The sequence below is a fragment of the Corylus avellana genome, chromosome ca10, assembly GCF_901000735.1.
Source record: "Corylus avellana chromosome ca10, CavTom2PMs-1.0".
NCBI classification, from domain to species: Eukaryota; Viridiplantae; Streptophyta; class Magnoliopsida; order Fagales; family Betulaceae; genus Corylus; species Corylus avellana.
Window position 1 is genome coordinate 16,400,097 of NC_081550.1, and position 16,454 is coordinate 16,416,550.

General features: G+C 37.6%; 4 protein-coding genes across 6 annotated transcripts; all 4 read left to right on the forward strand.

Annotated features, from left to right (window-relative positions):
- Window positions 1-336: 336 nt before the first annotated feature.
- On the forward strand, window positions 337-3,556 carry LOC132163472 (protein ALTERED SEED GERMINATION 2-like). 3 transcript variants are annotated; one of them, XM_059573771.1, is made up of 6 exons: window positions 337-614; window positions 1,225-1,476; window positions 1,908-2,051; window positions 2,145-2,834; window positions 2,924-3,190; window positions 3,351-3,556. In XM_059573771.1, exons 1-5 carry the CDS (start codon window positions 507-509, stop codon window positions 3,170-3,172), a joined length of 1,443 nt encoding a protein of 480 aa, XP_059429754.1. In that variant the 5' UTR covers window positions 337-506; the 3' UTR covers window positions 3,173-3,190; window positions 3,351-3,556. The 3 variants fall into 3 exon arrangements, with proteins under 3 accessions (XP_059429754.1, XP_059429756.1, XP_059429755.1); XM_059573773.1 differs by having other exon boundaries at window positions 2,924-3,174; window positions 3,287-3,556; XM_059573772.1 differs by having other exon boundaries at window positions 2,924-3,174.
- Window positions 3,557-5,063: 1,507 nt separating this feature from the next.
- Window positions 5,064-6,795, forward strand: LOC132163031 (uncharacterized). The gene is made up of 4 exons (XM_059573233.1): window positions 5,064-5,377; window positions 5,943-6,149; window positions 6,264-6,532; window positions 6,697-6,795. Exons 1-4 carry the CDS (start codon window positions 5,173-5,175, stop codon window positions 6,793-6,795), a joined length of 780 nt encoding a protein of 259 aa, XP_059429216.1. The 5' UTR covers window positions 5,064-5,172.
- A 97-nt stretch (window positions 6,796-6,892) lies between these two features.
- Window positions 6,893-12,699, forward strand: LOC132163471 (uncharacterized). The gene is made up of 7 exons (XM_059573770.1): window positions 6,893-7,051; window positions 7,230-7,411; window positions 7,574-7,843; window positions 7,946-11,109; window positions 11,224-11,332; window positions 11,984-12,064; window positions 12,410-12,699. The coding sequence occupies exons 3-7, from the start codon at window positions 7,766-7,768 to the stop codon at window positions 12,488-12,490; spliced, it is 3,513 nt and encodes a 1,170-aa protein (XP_059429753.1). The 5' UTR covers window positions 6,893-7,051; window positions 7,230-7,411; window positions 7,574-7,765; the 3' UTR covers window positions 12,491-12,699.
- A 311-nt stretch (window positions 12,700-13,010) lies between these two features.
- LOC132163032 (uncharacterized) lies at window positions 13,011-13,875 on the forward strand. The gene is made up of 2 exons (XM_059573235.1): window positions 13,011-13,510; window positions 13,599-13,875. Exons 1-2 carry the CDS (start codon window positions 13,011-13,013, stop codon window positions 13,873-13,875), a joined length of 777 nt encoding a protein of 258 aa, XP_059429218.1.
- The last annotated feature ends 2,579 nt before the right edge of the window (window positions 13,876-16,454 follow it).

Below are 16,454 nucleotides of genomic sequence, written 5' to 3' on the forward strand. Positions count from 1 at the left end.
CCCCATGGCCTAGGAGTGGCCTCGCGCCACCCATGGGATGGTGCCGGCAGCGGCAAACCGTCCCATGGGGTGCCTTCTCCTCCAATTATTTAAAAAAAAAAAATAAAATAAATAAATGTTTTTATTATTTATAATCAGATGTGTTGAGTTTAGTTTTGGGTTTTGTGTTCCTAAATGATCTAAGACCCTTGGATGTTATGGATGGCTAAGATCTCACAAAATATGAGATTCAAATTAGACACAATTGGAGGGGATCCGATCCGTATTTAACCCTTTAATGGAACAATACATTTTTTGGATTTCATTTAAAATCCGACCTTTTGTTTTACTCTCAAGTTTTTTTTGGGAATTGCAGAAGACATAAAATTAATTGGATTCCATTGACGTTCCAAAATGGCAAATACAACAACAATCTCATTCCTCGACCTTGAATTTATCAGTCACTAGAGATCCTCCGCCAAAAGTTTTGAAGCTCTGAATGCATAGCGTGACAATTCTGCCAAAAAATGGAGAATCGGAATAAGCTGATCCAGGATGGGTTTGCAGAGATTTGCAGGAGAGAGATGGGTTTCACTCGACCCAGATGCTTCGCTCGCCGACTCTCTGCTTCTGAGGTTTTCAATTCTTGGTCCTCTTCTTCTTTATTTCCCCCATATATAGTAATCGATTGACAACGGTGCTACTGTTGATGCTTCTTTCTATGCTTTAATTCTACTGTTATTAGGTTATGTGAAGAGCACCGCAACTGTAGCTGGATAAAACCAATCGGTGTACAGATTAAGACTTAGTAAATTTAGTATCTTTTTAAGAAACCATGGAAGAGTTACATTTTCAAAGGAGAAATGTTAAGCCATATTTCTTGATTCAAAGGGTGTGATAATATGAGAAGACTTACTTAACATATCTTTTATAATTATATTAATTATTGAGGGACGTGAGGAATACAATATTTTAAAATCATAAGTAATTTGTTTTGAAGTTTATGTTGTTAAAATCTGGAATTTTGTTTCCATATTTCCTTATTATTTTATTTTTTTTTGAATTTTGTTCCGTGGGGAATATTGTATACTAATCTTATTTTTTCTGTTAACATCTGATTTTTGAGTCAATTGAGAGGTAATCATCTTCATCCATCCTTCATGTCATAGTCTTCTATGTAGAAAGACTGGTATGTACCATTATGATGGTTGATTTGCCTTTACATGAGTTTGCTTATCGGTGCAGGTCCTTGTAAAGCAACTAAATCTTTATGGGAAGTTAAATGGTCATAGAGGTTGTGTAAACGATCTAGAATTCAACTCCACTGGTGACCTCCTCGTATCGGGTTCTGATGACAAAGAAGTTATATTTTGGAATTGGGCAACTAAAACTAAGCTGTTCTCATATGCTTCTGGCCACTTGGAGAACATATTCCAGACCAGAATTATGCCATTCACTGATGATAGGAGAATAGTGACTTCTTCCCGTGATGGCAAGGTGAAATTGTAAATAAATTGTTTGATCTCCTCCATTTTGTTATACATTTTGCATGAATTGCTTCTCCCATTTATGTTTTTTTAGCTGCAATGCTTCTGCCAGTCAATTGAGGCTGCTGGTTTTGGCCTCTTTATCAATTTGCTTTTTAGTTGGAAAAAAAATGCTCCAAGCACTTTGTCTAAATGGACGTCCAATGTTATAGGCTGTTGTTTGGAAAATATTTTAGAGAAACTAGGCCTTAAAATGTAAAAGTTGTTTGCCTGCAGAAGTTTTATCTCATTGTGATTGTTCTTAATCATTTTGTCTGCTATTTTCTGGCGCCAAAGTAAACAAATTTTAGAAGTTTTCCATCTTATCAGTTTGGATTTCAAATATCCTGTCTCTATTTGGCTTATTTTCCAACCATTCTGAACTGTTTTTCCCTTTTGCAGGTAAGGCTTGGGCAGGTCTGGGAGGATGGCCGAGTTGATACAACAAGGTTGGGGAGGCACCAAGGCCCTGTACACAAGCTTGCTGTGGAGCCAGGAAGTCCACACATACTTTATAGCTGTGGTGAAGATGGTTTTGTTCAACATGTGGGTTAAATTTATAATATGCTCCTTGTTGGTGCTCTCTTTTCTCCCTTCTATTTTGTGAGCTATTTTTTGTTTTTGTTTTTGTTTTTTCAGTTTGATTTGCGAAGTAGTTCTGCTAGAAAACTTTTCTGTTGCTCCTCATTGACAGAAAATAGTAAGCAGCCTTTGAAGAGCATAATGTTGAATACCATCGTAATTGACCCAAGAAATCCAAATTACATTGCTGTTGGAGGATCTGACGAATATGCACGTGTTTACGACTTGAGAAAATGCCAATTTGAAGCATCAAGTAATCTAGATAGACATGTTAACACATTTTGTCCCCATCACCTGATCAGGGCCAACAATGTTCACATCACGGGATTGGCTTACTCTAACACAAGTGAATTGCTTGTCTCTTACAGTGACGAACTCATTTATCTGTTTCAGAAGAACATGGGGTTGGGTCCCTTACCATCATCTGCTCCACCTGAGGAATTATTGAAAGTTGAAGAGCCACAGGTTTTCATGGGCCATAGAAATTCGCAGACAGTTAAAGGAGTGAGTTTCTTTGGCCCCAGTGATGAATATATCATGAGCGGGTCTGATTGCGGCCATATATTTATTTGGAAGAAGAAGACAGCTAAATTAGTGCGTTTAATGGAAGGCGATCGCCATATTGTAAATCATCTTGAGCCACATCCACATATACCTATTCTTGCTACTTGTGGGATTGAAACAAATATAAAGGTCTGGTCTCCTATGGTGACTGATGCTCCTCCACTGCCTGACAATGTAGAAAAGGTACAATCTTTAACCTCTACCAACGTCGTCTTCTGTTTCCTTATGTTGTTGTTACTCATAAATTGTCTGATACTTGTGGCTGTGAATAGATTATGGAGTCTAATAGACAAGGCAGAGAAGATCATAGACGGGTAACTCTTAGCCCTGATGTTATCATGCATGTCTTGCGCCTGCAGAGGCGACAAACATTGGCCTATGTTGAAAGGAGATACAGCAGAGCTGATATTGAGAGTGATGAAGAAGATGGAGAGTCTTATTATGCCTCGATATTCTCAGACGGTAACGCATCTTCCGGCGAGGGTTCTACAGCAAATTCCACGGACTGCAACATAAGCTAGAGGTCTGTAACTTACTAAGTAAGCAAACTTACCATATTCATCAAGCAATCTGTCATTGTGAGGTTTTAGCAAGGATTTGGGCAATGAAGACGATACATTGCCCAAAAAAAGTAGGAATTTTGGCTATGTATCATCTTCTTTGAGGTTAATGGTAAGACCTTTTCATTATATGTGACAGGAAATCTAGCGATCTCAGAAGTACCATGAAGTGAAGAAGCTGACTTTTGCTGTGATGGATGAGGTTAAAGGGGTGTACATATTTGTTTTCTACTTTCTGAATGCCCAATTTATGGGGCAAGAGCTGGTGTAACACAATTTTTGGTCCAAATGTCCTGAATATGTACACCAATTGCATTCTATATATGGCGATGATATTTCACTCTTTGTACAATGTAGTACAAGTTTCACTCTTTTTTTTTTCTTTTTTTTTTTTTTTTTTTTGGGGTGGGGGGAATGCAAAATTAGCTCCTATAGTTTATCAGATTTGCAATTAGCTTCATGTGGTATTAAAATAAACTAATAGGTTTCCGAGATAGGCAATTTATGTCACTGGCTTAATAGATTCTAATAACACAAAACGTTAGAGCTAATAAAATTATGACACACGTCTCATTTAAGTAAGTGTCATATTAATAGAATATGTTAAATTAGTGAATGAAATTTGATTGTAGAGAGTAAATTTTTTTTTTGGCATACATAAGGGATTTTTGAGTTCATTTTTACCGCAATGAGCTAATTGTAAATAAGCTAAACTAATTGTTTTGCAATTTTACCTTTTTTATTTTTTTTTATTTTTTTTCAAGAATGATTACTAAAGCAAGTAGCACTAATTTCCTCGAAATGGGTTTGCATGGTTATTTCTAAAGCTACTTTATGCAAAGAGAAATGATTCAAGTCAGTATTTTTTTTTATCTTTTCTCCATCTCATCTTACAAATTTAATATATCAACTATTAAATTTGTAGATTCATGTGAATCCTATATAAATTTAATGGTGGGTTTATTTATTTATTATAAAGATAGTTAAAAATAGAATGAATTTTATCTTATCTCTTAAGCGATATCACAGCAATTTCGGATCCAATGGTTGAGATTCGATTGGCTCCATTAATTAAATGTTGACAAGCACCAAGAGAGGCACTCGTTGAATTAAGGCCATTGTCAAGCCTGTCCAACCTCATTGGGGGTGGCTAGACCACCCCAGTTAGGGTTGGGAGTGCCTTCGGCTACCTCATGGCCCCACTCCCAAGGGTCAAATCTAAAAAAAAAAAAAAAAACAACAACAAAAAAAATTGTTTGGCTCCCCAAACCACCCTCAAGGGTCAAACGATTTTTTTTTTTTTTTAGTTTGGGTTTAGGGGGCGGCCGAACCACCTCTTGGACCACCGGCCATTAGGGTGGCTCTCAAGCCACCCCCATCTAAAATGGGGTGGTCGAGCCACCCCCTATGGCCAAGATGGGGTGGCCAGCCACCCCTTATTTTTCTATTAATTAATTAATTTTTTTTTTTTTTTTAAATCTGAAATATTATTTTTTTAATTATTTTTTTGTAGTAAGACATGTGTCATATTTGTGATTTTAGGATTTCTAAGAAGAAATTTCAGCCATGAACTGGATTGAAGAAGATCCTATTCCTTGAATTAAGGCCATTGTCAAGCCTGTCCAACCCCTGAACTGTCTGGGCCAGGCCGGTAGTATTGTGTGTCGGCGGCCCATGGCTACTATTGTAAATATGTAACTATCACATGGCTACTATTGTAATTACACTTTCGCGGCCCAAATCCGATCACGTGGTCATTGTCTTCATCCACCAACACTTCCCGCTTGCCAATCTTTTCAAATATTTACACACACAAGCACACAAACACAATGGCACAAAAGCAAAAGCGAAAATCAAAACGAGGTCCAAAGCAACCGTTTAAACTTCCTCATTTTCTACTGGAACCCCACCATTGGATTCTTCTAGAAAAAAACTTTTGAGAGAGAGAGAGAGTTTCAGAGATGGATCCGGATCTCTCGCTCCTGGAGATCTCGGACGAAGACGATTCTCTGCTGCTTCAGATTCCAAACGACGACGCTTCGATGCTTAGCACCAACAACAACAACAACAACAACGGCAATAACAACAACTATTTCTTGTGCTCGCCTCTCCAAATCCACGGATCCAAGCGTTCCGTTCATCCTCCTCCTCTTGGCCCTCCACTTGGTTTGGCTTTTCACTCTTTCTTCAAGTTTGATTCAAACGATTGATTTTTCTTTTTTCTCTGAATTTTCTGTTTCATAGCATTTTTTCTCTCTAGGATATAATTTCGCTCAGGTTTTGCTATTTTAATATAGCTTTGCTATCTGCATTTGGTTGTTAACCATTTAGAGCTTTGTTTTCTTCTTATTCATAAAGATTTAGAAGATTCGAGCAATTTTACTCAGAATGCGGGTTTCTCAAATTTTTATTTTTACTTCCAATTGTGCTCCGTAATTATTGGTTGAATTTTATATGGTTCCGTTGTTGTGGCTTTGGCATTTACTCCTTTCGTATGAGCAAGTTTGTTTAAATTTGTGCGCTTAAAATCTGTTCGAATAATTTGGACTTTTTCATATTTGAGAAAATCTAGTCAAATTTAACCGAATTTTGCTCTTAAATGTTTAGTTTCTGATCTAAGATTAAAGAAACTTTTTGGTTAATACTACTCGAGAAGGAAATTATTTTGTTGTAACACAGTGATTAAGATTCTACTGACCCTTGTGATAATTAGTAGTGGCTTGTTTTACAGTGGAGAGTAAGGTAGGCGGTGAGAATGCTGAAAAACCCTGCTCTTCATTGCTAACAGATGGTATTAACAAAGAGAACATTAACGCAAACAAATCAGAAGTTCCAAAACTCAGTATGGAGCCGCAGCAAATGAAGAGGAGGAAAAAGGGTGGAGGATACAATTTACGGAAAAGTTTAGCATGGGACCGAGCCTTTTTTACTGAAAAAGGTGTTTCTAATCTCTCTGACTAGATGTGTCGATATTTTTTTGTTTTTTATTTTTACTTTGAAATGTTGGAGCTCGGATACTTGTAGATGAACGAATTCATTGCTTTATGTCCAGGTGTTTTGGATCCCGTAGAGCTATCTATGATTAGTGGAGGTTTTAGCAAGGTTGGTGAGGAAATGTTGCCTTGTATCCCTGAAGAAGGGAGAGAATCGTTGTCTGGTGTATTGGATTGTACACGTGATTCCGCAGATCTGCAAGCACTTGAAGAAAACTTGTTCAAGGAATTGTCGTCAAGTTCTATGAAAAAAGATAGAAAGAGAGGTGGTTGCTTGTTGCCGAAGCATGGTTCAAGTGCTAGAGATAATGTGTCCCCAGCAGCAGAAGTTAGTTTTTCTCGAGTTTGAACATTAGTATTCTTTTCATCTATTTATGGGCATGTTGATTAATAGCTTAAGCTGTTGGATGTTTGCTGTTTTGACATATTCTTACTGGATGAAACCTAGGGGGAAGTTAATTATTGCAGTTGTGTTGACTATGTGATCTCCAGGCCAAGGCAAAGGTGCTTTCAGCCCATGAGATTAATAGAAGTGGGTCTAAACGCAGTGGATGCCCGCGACCGGTGGTTTCCTCTTCATATCCTTGCTAATAGAAATTCGATTGTTTTCAGTGTTTTAGTTGAGTAGATATGTCCTTTACCTATTTTAGTTTGTAGTAGAGTTGGCCTTAACTTCTTTGAACTCTGAAAAGGCCTGCTAATCTGAGCACAACTAAAGCAGCAACTAAAGCATCTAAGGTTTCTAAAATACCTGTTCCAAAGCCAGATTCCTCTGTGCTTTCTAGGACTACAAAGGGTACTTCACTAAATGCAAGCGCCTCAAAGCGTAATCAGATTGCTCAACCAGGTAGTTTTGGACTCTTTTTTTCTTCTGATGGAGTTTGGACATGTGTGGCGTGTTTATAGAATAATTGTACAATTAAATTTCTCACCCTCTTCAGATAAATTTGTTGTGTTCGAAGCATTTATCATATTAAATAAATTTTCTAATTTTCACTTGCTGTATCTTGTTTTTTCCTTCTCAGGTGCAGCAGTTAATGTTCAGAGGAAGATTGAATTCTCAGGTGCAGCAGTTAGTGTTCAGAGGAAGATTGAATCAAAGGCTTCTTCGGGCAATACCAGAAGTGCTCAAAAGAATTCAAAAGCTGGCCCTGCTAACACGTCTTCAACTGTTGGAACTTCTATTAGACAAGCTAGGAGAAATGTGGTGAGAACCTGAAGTTCTTAGAAGTAGTGGCATTTATTATTCAACATAGTACCAATCTATGGCATAGTAGAAACTTGTGGGACTAGGCTAATAATCTCTTATTCTCCATCATCATTTTCTTATTAACTATGTTCCCTCTTTTCTTTATTAAAACAAGAACAGGTCAGTTCAGCATCGGAAAGACATCCGTCAACTAATTTACAATGTCCTTCGGTTCCTGCAGTAACTAAAGGTTTAGAAGTCATTCGAGATCCATTAGGTCCTTCCACTAGTCATAAGCCAAACAGTCATGATAGTGGAGGCAATAAAACTGCAGTTTCTCTCCCTCAAAATGCCTGCTATTCTGGTGGAAACATGCATCACCCACAACTGCAAACAGCAAAACCCTCAGGTTTACGGATGCCATCACCATCACTGGGTTTTTTTGGCCAGGTATGTCACTAGGATTACTGTAATTGGTAAATTGGATGCAAGGCAAATGGTTTTGAAGTGTTCCATTGAAGTTATCCTGTTGATTATTCTTTATGTTTGCAGCCAAAAGCTTCTTCTTTGCGTAGCCCATTACAGAGAAGTTTTCAACCACACAAGTTTGAGTCTAATATTCCTAATTTCAGAAAACCTGATGCCATAAACCACATTCATGATCTGAGGCCCCCAACTCACCCAGGGAAAATTCCCAATGTGGTCAACAATGTGAGAACAATCGGAGGAAATATGGAGGAGGTCTTATGCTCAAGTTTGGAATGCTCGGATCCATCTACTGTTAACCCTGCTTCACATAATAGGCAAGATGAAAAGATGAAATCTGTCTTGAAAATGAATAATAGGCAGAAGGTGGAAGTGAAGGTGCCACGTCAAGCATTAAAATATCAGCAACAGCTTCATAGCATTATTGATGATGTTGAGCAGCAAGTTCTGGAACGTGCAGAACCATATAAAACTGAAATGATTTCTCATACTATGGATATGGAATTGCAGAAAATTGATGACAAATTTCCCTTACAGGAGGGAGCACCCTGTGGACAGTTGGGCAAATCTGATGACAGCAAGATCTCTGATGTTTGCCTGAGGAATAGAGATTTAAGTGAGACAGAATTGGAAAATCACCCTTCAATTTCTTGTCTTAGTCCTGCAGTACAAGATAAAGGTATTTCTGGGACAAATGACTTGATCGACCACCAAACTTTAGAACACCAACCATATAATTTGAAAATTAAGAACGGTGGTGACCTTTCAGGGTTAAACTCTGGAGCTGCCTGTTACAATACATGGAGTACTTCAGAAGAAAAGGTCCCATGTCAAGCAGTAAAAAATCAGCAACAGCTTCATAACATTATTGACAATGTTGATCAGCCAGTTCTGAAATGCGCAGAACCATATAAAACTGAAATGATTTCTCATAGTGAGGATATAGAATTACAGAAAATTGATGACAAATTTCCCTTACAGGGAGCACCCTGTGGACAGTTGGACAAATCTGATGACAACAAGAAGGTCGCTGATGTTTGCCTGAGAAATAGAGATTCAAGTGGGACGGAATTGGAAAATCACCCTTCAATTTCTTGTCTTAGTCCCGCAGTACAAGATATAGGTGTTTCTGGGACAAATGGCTTGATTGATCACCAAGCTGTAGAAGACCAAGCATATAATTTGGCAATTACGAACGGTGGTGCCTTTTCAGGGTCAAACTCTGGAGCTGCCAGTTACAATACATGGAGTACTTTAAAAGCAAATGATGATTGGTCAAGCGGTTCACATAAGGTCAAGGAACAATCTGGGGAACAAGCTGAGCTGAAGAAGCCTTTCACCCGTAAAGATGACAAAATGTCTAGTGAGAGTCAGAGGTTATGGGCAAATGATGCTAGTCTCCTGGAGGATAGTGGAGCTCCCGAAGAGTCCCAGAAATTCAGTTGTATGGCAGATGTCAGCCCAAAAGTCCAAGATTGTATTGAAACTGAAGAGGAAAGATCTCATGGTCAGTCTCTCTATATGCATATGGAGCAGGCAAAAGATGATGGTAGTAAAGATGATAAAACCAGCAGGAAATCACCTGTGGGAGATGTGCATGCAGAGTCTTTAGATGGTGATATGTCAGATGCTACCAGCAGAAGTCGCCTGAGCACTTCAACAGGGGATAATCAGGTAATAGTGGTTGTTGATGAAGTAAATAAAAGATTTGGAGAGGAACTGGAGCTCCACCAGAGTATTGAGTCTGTTAAACTGGAGGCAAGTGGTGCTTGTGAAAGTAATTCAAAAAGTTCAGGTGGTCTTTGTCTGATACCAGCTGCAATGCAAACTTGTGGTCATGACATGGCTAAGACAGTGGAGTGCCAATATGCGGACGATGCTCCATCAATTTCTGTGGACTGCGAGCCAGTGGTTGAAAATTATAATTCTTCTATTGATACACAGTTTAGACATGACATGGAGCTCCACGGTCAAGTTTGCTCAATGGAATTGGATATGATGGTTGAAAATCATATGCCTGGTAATGATTGTCCAAAAAGTGGAGATTATAGCGCCAGTGAATTGGAAAATCCTCAAACGAGCCCTGTATTGCACATTGAGAGTGGTTCTGGGATAGATGATGTAATTCAGCGAGAAGATATGGAAGAGAAAAAATGCACTTTGTCAACTAAAAATCCCCATTCCATCTCTGAGTTTCAGACTGGAGATGACAGTGGTAGCAGTTATCTTGACACTTCAATTATGCACATTGATCTGTTGAGTAGCAAGCACAGCACCAACGAACACTCTGTGGAACGAGCAAAACTGATTTTGCCTTGCCCTTGTGAAGCTGATACAATGTCTTATGAGGAGAATAAGAGTCCGGAGACATATCATAGCCTTTTGTTTGCGAAGAGTCAGTCTTTTGGAGGGTCCATGAAACTCAATAGCAGGACTATGGCAGATAATTCAAAAGTCAAAGGTTCTGGTGGAAGTGGATTGGAAAGTCCTCATGGTTTATCTCAACATAAACACGTGGATCAAGCAACTAAAGAAGTGGAATCACATGTAGTGCAGTCCCCAGATTTCAGTATATTATTCGATTCTTGCAACAGTGGTGCAAGTATTTTAGAAGTAAATAATCAGTGTGAAATGGTGGTTGATGATGTCAATGACCAATCTGGACATCCTGAGCTTCCAAATTCTATCCTTGTAGTAGAGCGAGTTTTCCAGCAGGATGACTTGTTGCTTGCAAACACCACTTCCGGGGAACTCAACAAGGAAAATGATTTTGGTGTTTCAGAACAATCTGATGTTTATGGAAGTGAATCAAAAAGTGTCGAGCTTTTTTCTCATGTGACTCCTGCTTCGCAAGACAATGGTCTGGATGCAGATCAGGAGGTTGAGTGCTTACACATGGACGATGAAGTGACAGGTTCTGTTAACCTTGAGCCATTAGTTGAGAATCCTGAACATTATAGTGATGAGAAGTTCTGGCATGACAATGGCCTCAGCGGTCAAGCATCTTCTTTGGAAGCTGCAAGATTGAGTACAGATCAAATTTCAGCGGCAGTGGCCATTTGCAACTCTAAGCCCTTTTGTTCCTTGAATGAAGAATCAGGGTTATCTGCCATAAGTGTTCATGCATCAGAAAGGGAAGCTGAAACTAGTATCTCCCAGAGCTGTGAGATGCAGCAAGACTTGGACCAGGCCACATACGCCACAGAAGATAAGGATGCAACAGTACAGCCGTAAGTCTCGTATGGTTGAATTAATTTTTATCTGTTTTCTCTGTTTTCTTATTTTCTTAATACCCTCATTCAAAACCCAGCAAGAAGATTTAATGTGACGGGTTTTAATGGCAGGAGGAAACCTGAGGATTATGAGAAGGAAGAAGCTCTTGTGGTAAAACCTCCGCCTCATGCTGTTCCGTTCTCTGATGAATGGTTGGCTGCATTCGAAGCTGCTGGAGAGGTATACTAATTCTCTTCCATGCACACGCACAGATAAACTGACTACATTTATTTATGATTCTTTTATTTCGATTACCTTGTTTTCAGTTGTTTTGTATCTTAAAACTGATGAATAGCACTCAACTGAAATTAAATGTACATGGGCTTATTAGTTCCACTATTATCGTGTTGCTTTGAAAAATTGGATCCAAAAAGTGCAAAGTTTGCCTAATTAAATTAGGCCATTATTATTTTCTTATTGTTGTTTGATACTTGATTTTGATATAATAATCTCATCATGTGTTCAATTTTCTTTTAGTGTAAATTTGTTGAAATGAGAAGTGATCAAAGTCAAAGCATTCTATCACAAAGAATGCTTGATCATTTTATTACCAGGTTGTGAAGGGAAAGCTTAAACCTGACCATATAATTTAATTAAGTTGGTTGTTTCCCTGACATGAAATTTTAAAGTTATTTATTGCTCTTTACCAGCTGGTGTGCCAAATTAAGAGTTGTCTCAGATAATAGTTTCTGTCTTTGAATAGTATTAGTGAAGCTAACTTGTCTAAAGAGCGATGCATGCAGTTGAAGAATTTCCATCGTCTGAAAATTCATATTATTCATTGCTTTTGATCTTATTCATAATGGTCGTCTCATACAGAGTTCTCTGCAGGAAATTCTAACAATGAAAAGTGGTGCTGTACAAAATTCACCCCCTGACAAGTGTCCACATGAACCTGGTCCTTGGTCCCCGGTATGGTCCAACTTCCTTGATACCAGTTGTTTTGTGTCACATGGATTTGTTACAATATATTTCCCATATAATCAAATCACAAGGATTTGTTTACAATCATAATTACATTGTTTTAGATGAAAAAATTAAAGAAATATTTTTGATAACAGATCGAGATTAATTATCTTCAAAGATCACACACCAAGGAAAACTTAATTTAGAATATAATTTGAGTTTGAAATATGTTAAGGTCAAGCAAGCATATTCTACTTTGCATTTTCCTATTAATTTACAATGAGGAGGAAACTTATTTGATATATGGAATTAATTTCACTTACATATATCACTCTTATTGGTGTTTTGCAGGTGAAAAAGAAAAATAACCAGGGGATCGGACCATTTGATTGTACTAAACACACCAATATCCCATCTTCTAGCTCCCAATAATTCAAGGGGTACGATGCATGGTTCACTAACACCACTTGACTGATTTAGAATCTCACAATATTAATTTTGGGCAAAAATAATTGCCTTGAAAAAATGCGTCAAAGAAATTCCTTTTGTACAACGTCTAATTGAATGTAAATTCAGCACAATTGATCTGTAGTTCATTGTTTGATGATTCATCTACAGAATTTTACATATTAACATTCAATAAAGGGGCTGGCAATTATATATATATATATTTTTTGTGTACGTGTCAGCATTTCAGTTATCGTATCTGTTCTGTGGCGGGCTTTGCTGCGGAACAACTGGCCGGTATAAAAAGCGGAGGTAAAGGCAGCTTCCATTATTTCCAAATTATATTTTCAAGCTTAATTTGCCTTTCCCGATATTTATCAAAGAACTTTTACAGAACATGCAAAAACCTTCCAACCTGCATGCAATGGAGTCCGGGCTTACGCTTCAAGAGCTTCAAGCCTTTCACACAATCGATCGCACAATATACGCTCGGTTGGTCATCAACATGGGGTTTGACCATTCTCGATCCAAGCAAGTCATAGCCTTTTGGATTTGGCTTGAAAGAGATGGCTTCAGCCATTTTGTCTATAATTTGCTTGCTCTTCCAGATTCATCGCTCCATTTATTAGCCATAGAGGCAATGGGGTGCTTATTTTTGTTGCAAGAAGGACTTGGACCGCCATTAATTACTACTGATGACAAATATATCCCATTAATGCGTCAGCTTTTAAGCAAAGATTTTTCTTTTACTTCTCTTTATGAGAAACGGCAAAGCGCGATAAGCAGCATCGAAGGAATCATACAGAATGTGTGCGAAATAGCGTTCTGCGATATAGTTGAACCAAATTTGACCGATATTACAAGGCAATATTGTTTTCAGCCCCAAGAATCCGCATTTTGTCCCCAATATTCCTCACATTATATACTTACTGTTCTTCCTAGAGACAGAGCTTTCTTGCTTTCCGCCAATATGGACCAAGAAGAACTTGAAGATCTCATTGCAAGGTACGTAGTTGATCTCATGCATGCATGCATGCATACAGCCATTTTAATTACTTTTGTTGGTTGATCTTTGTGTTTTCTTGAATGTTAGGGAATTTGGGAATTGTGTAGAGGCAGTTTATATGGAATATCAGCCGCCACTGGCGCACCCTCTGTCTGCAAGTGTTGTCTTTCGCTATACTTCATATGTTGACGAGATTTTTGGAGGCAAGAAATTACTAGTTAAATTCTCAGCAAATGGAAAATTTTATTGGGTGAGACGCCTTGATTCATCACAGCCGTTTGATCCCTGCCAGCAGCTGCGGCAGCAGATAAGCAAGTCTCTTCATCGAAAATTTTTCAATTATAGAGACCAAAATTCTACATGACAAGATACTTTTAGTTTCTTTCTTAGTTTTTATTTTTATTTTTATTTTTTTTTGTTTCTTGAACAGAATCTAAATTCTTCTAGCTGTATTGATGAAATAAAGGATAATAAGCGACCATTTTCCAGGATAGGGTTTGTTTGGGTTGTACTACACATTCCCACAACCCAAACAAACCCTATCCACTGTCAAACTACCCTGAGGCATGGCTTCGGCCCAAGATAACACTTAAGTATTTTCCTATATAAAATTGCAATTGCACTCTTTTAGAGAAACAAAATCATAAAGTATCAAATCTGAATTGAACATCTTCACAATTTTACTTTCAATATAAACAACTAAATTATTTGTAAGAAATTCATTCTTTATTTGGTTTCAAAATTTTTAATTTACAGCCCCTTCAGGTCCTCAAGTAGATCGATCCGCCACTGGGTTTGAGCCATGCCGAGCCAGAGTCTGAGCCACCTAAAATTTATGGGAGCTGCCACAACCATGCCCCGGTGGCTAGTGCATTGTACCCGTGGCCGAGTCATAGCCTCCAAGGTTTTGCAATGGAGCTGTCTGAGTTGGTGTCTCCTTGAGTTTTTAGTGCTGCGTGGTTCAGGAACCTTAGTTGATCAGTTGAGAGATCTCGTCAAGCTCATTAGGTATATACGTAGGATTAATCATAGGGGCAACTCTCTCTTTATAGAATTAGATGCTTGTATATATAAGAAAAGAAAATACAACCTTGTGCCACTAATTTAATTATTTGACAACCTTTTCATTTATTTTCAAGTGACAATTGTGGAGAATTTGAAGTGAGAATGATGAAATTCAATGGTATTGATTCCTTGTTTTTTTAGATAATATTGTCTGTGAATGGTGTGTGGTTAATGGGCGCCACTAAAAATTTCAGTTTTTCTTTAGAGAAAATATATTTTAATTACCTTTTCATTTGCACCTTTAAACTTTTAAAAGTTACACTGAGCCCCCTATACTATCACCACCTATAAGCTATATGCTTTTACATTCTTTTTCCCAAATTACCCTGAAGAAAAAATAATTTTAAAAAATTAAACAAAAAGAAAGAGAAACTGAAAAATATCAAAAAAATTAAAGAAATATTTTGATAACACAGAGATTATCTTCAAAGGTCATACACCAAGGAAAACTTAATTTAGAATATAAATTGAGTTTGAATTTTGCAATAAGTAGGTTTAAATACAACATAAATTACAACCACATGCAATTCTCGCAAGCTAAATCACCAAGGGTGAAAAGATGGGCGGTTAATCGCCAAAACCACTAATTGCACTAACTTCTAACTGCTTTTGAAAGTGGTTAGTGGTATTTTCAAAACCGCTAACCACTTTTTATATATATATATATATTACTTATTAAGTAACATTAGTGAATATGCATTAATTGTTTGTATGTTATATAATATAATATTAAGTTTTTAAAAAGATGAGTTGGGCATGAAGCTAAGAACACGGACGCATGGGGAGTGAAGTTTTTAATTTGCCTCTTGGCCTTGTCTCAGACTCCCACACGGACAACTACAAGTCTACAAGTGTTTTCAATTGCCTCTTGTTTGTCCCACATAAAAAAAAAAAAACCCACCACTTCCACCTTCACTCATCTATATAGCACATGTCCTTCCCTAATCCTCTAAATATTGTCTTAGTCAAGCACTTGAGTTGGGTGAGCCAAGAGCTAAGCTTCGAGTATTCGATTTGCCTGGCAGGCGAGCTCGGCTAGCCATGGAGAATGGCAAGCCGAGTCAAGCACAAATTTTTTAATTTTTAATTTTTCCTTTAAAACCGCTAACCGCCGGTTACGGTTAACTGTTTTAGCCAATAACCACTAACTGTAACCTCCTTTTCACCTGTATAAATCACCGTATATATTATGTTGCATGGAGTCCAAACTTGTGAGCTCCACATTAGTCATGTTTGTGAGGCAAACAATGATTAGAGAAGCCATGCATTACATTCAACAATCACATGAAAATATTTCATATTACTGTTATATGGAATAGTGTCGGTCTATTGATGACGTGGACAACTCTTAGAAAATGCTATGTGGAGTGCGATTTCGAATGCTATAGAAAAAGCTTTTGCTTCCCTCACTAAACATCAGTTGGATTTCAGATGAGATAATTAAAAGCCCGATCCAACAAATAACATCGAAGTCAGGGTCATGGGCTCGAGTCGGGGAAGCAACTCTTAGAACATGCCTTACATGGTACGATTTCAAATGTCATAAAATGTTCTGGCTCTCTAAACACCAATTAATTTTCAAATAAAATGGTTAATTAAACACTTAATCCGACTTTAATCCTGTGATTAGAGCTACAACTATATGCTTGGAGTTGTGACTATTCATAATACTGTTTTTCATAATACTCTTTCTTAATTACTCTGAGCATTAATTTTCCATTCATTTTTGTATCGTATAATTACTATGAATATGTAACACGTCGATTGATTTATATATATATATATATATATATATATATATATATATTGATGATTAATGTGCACGTACGTGTCAGCATTTCAGTTAATATTGTTGAGCGGTATAAAAAGCGGAGGTAA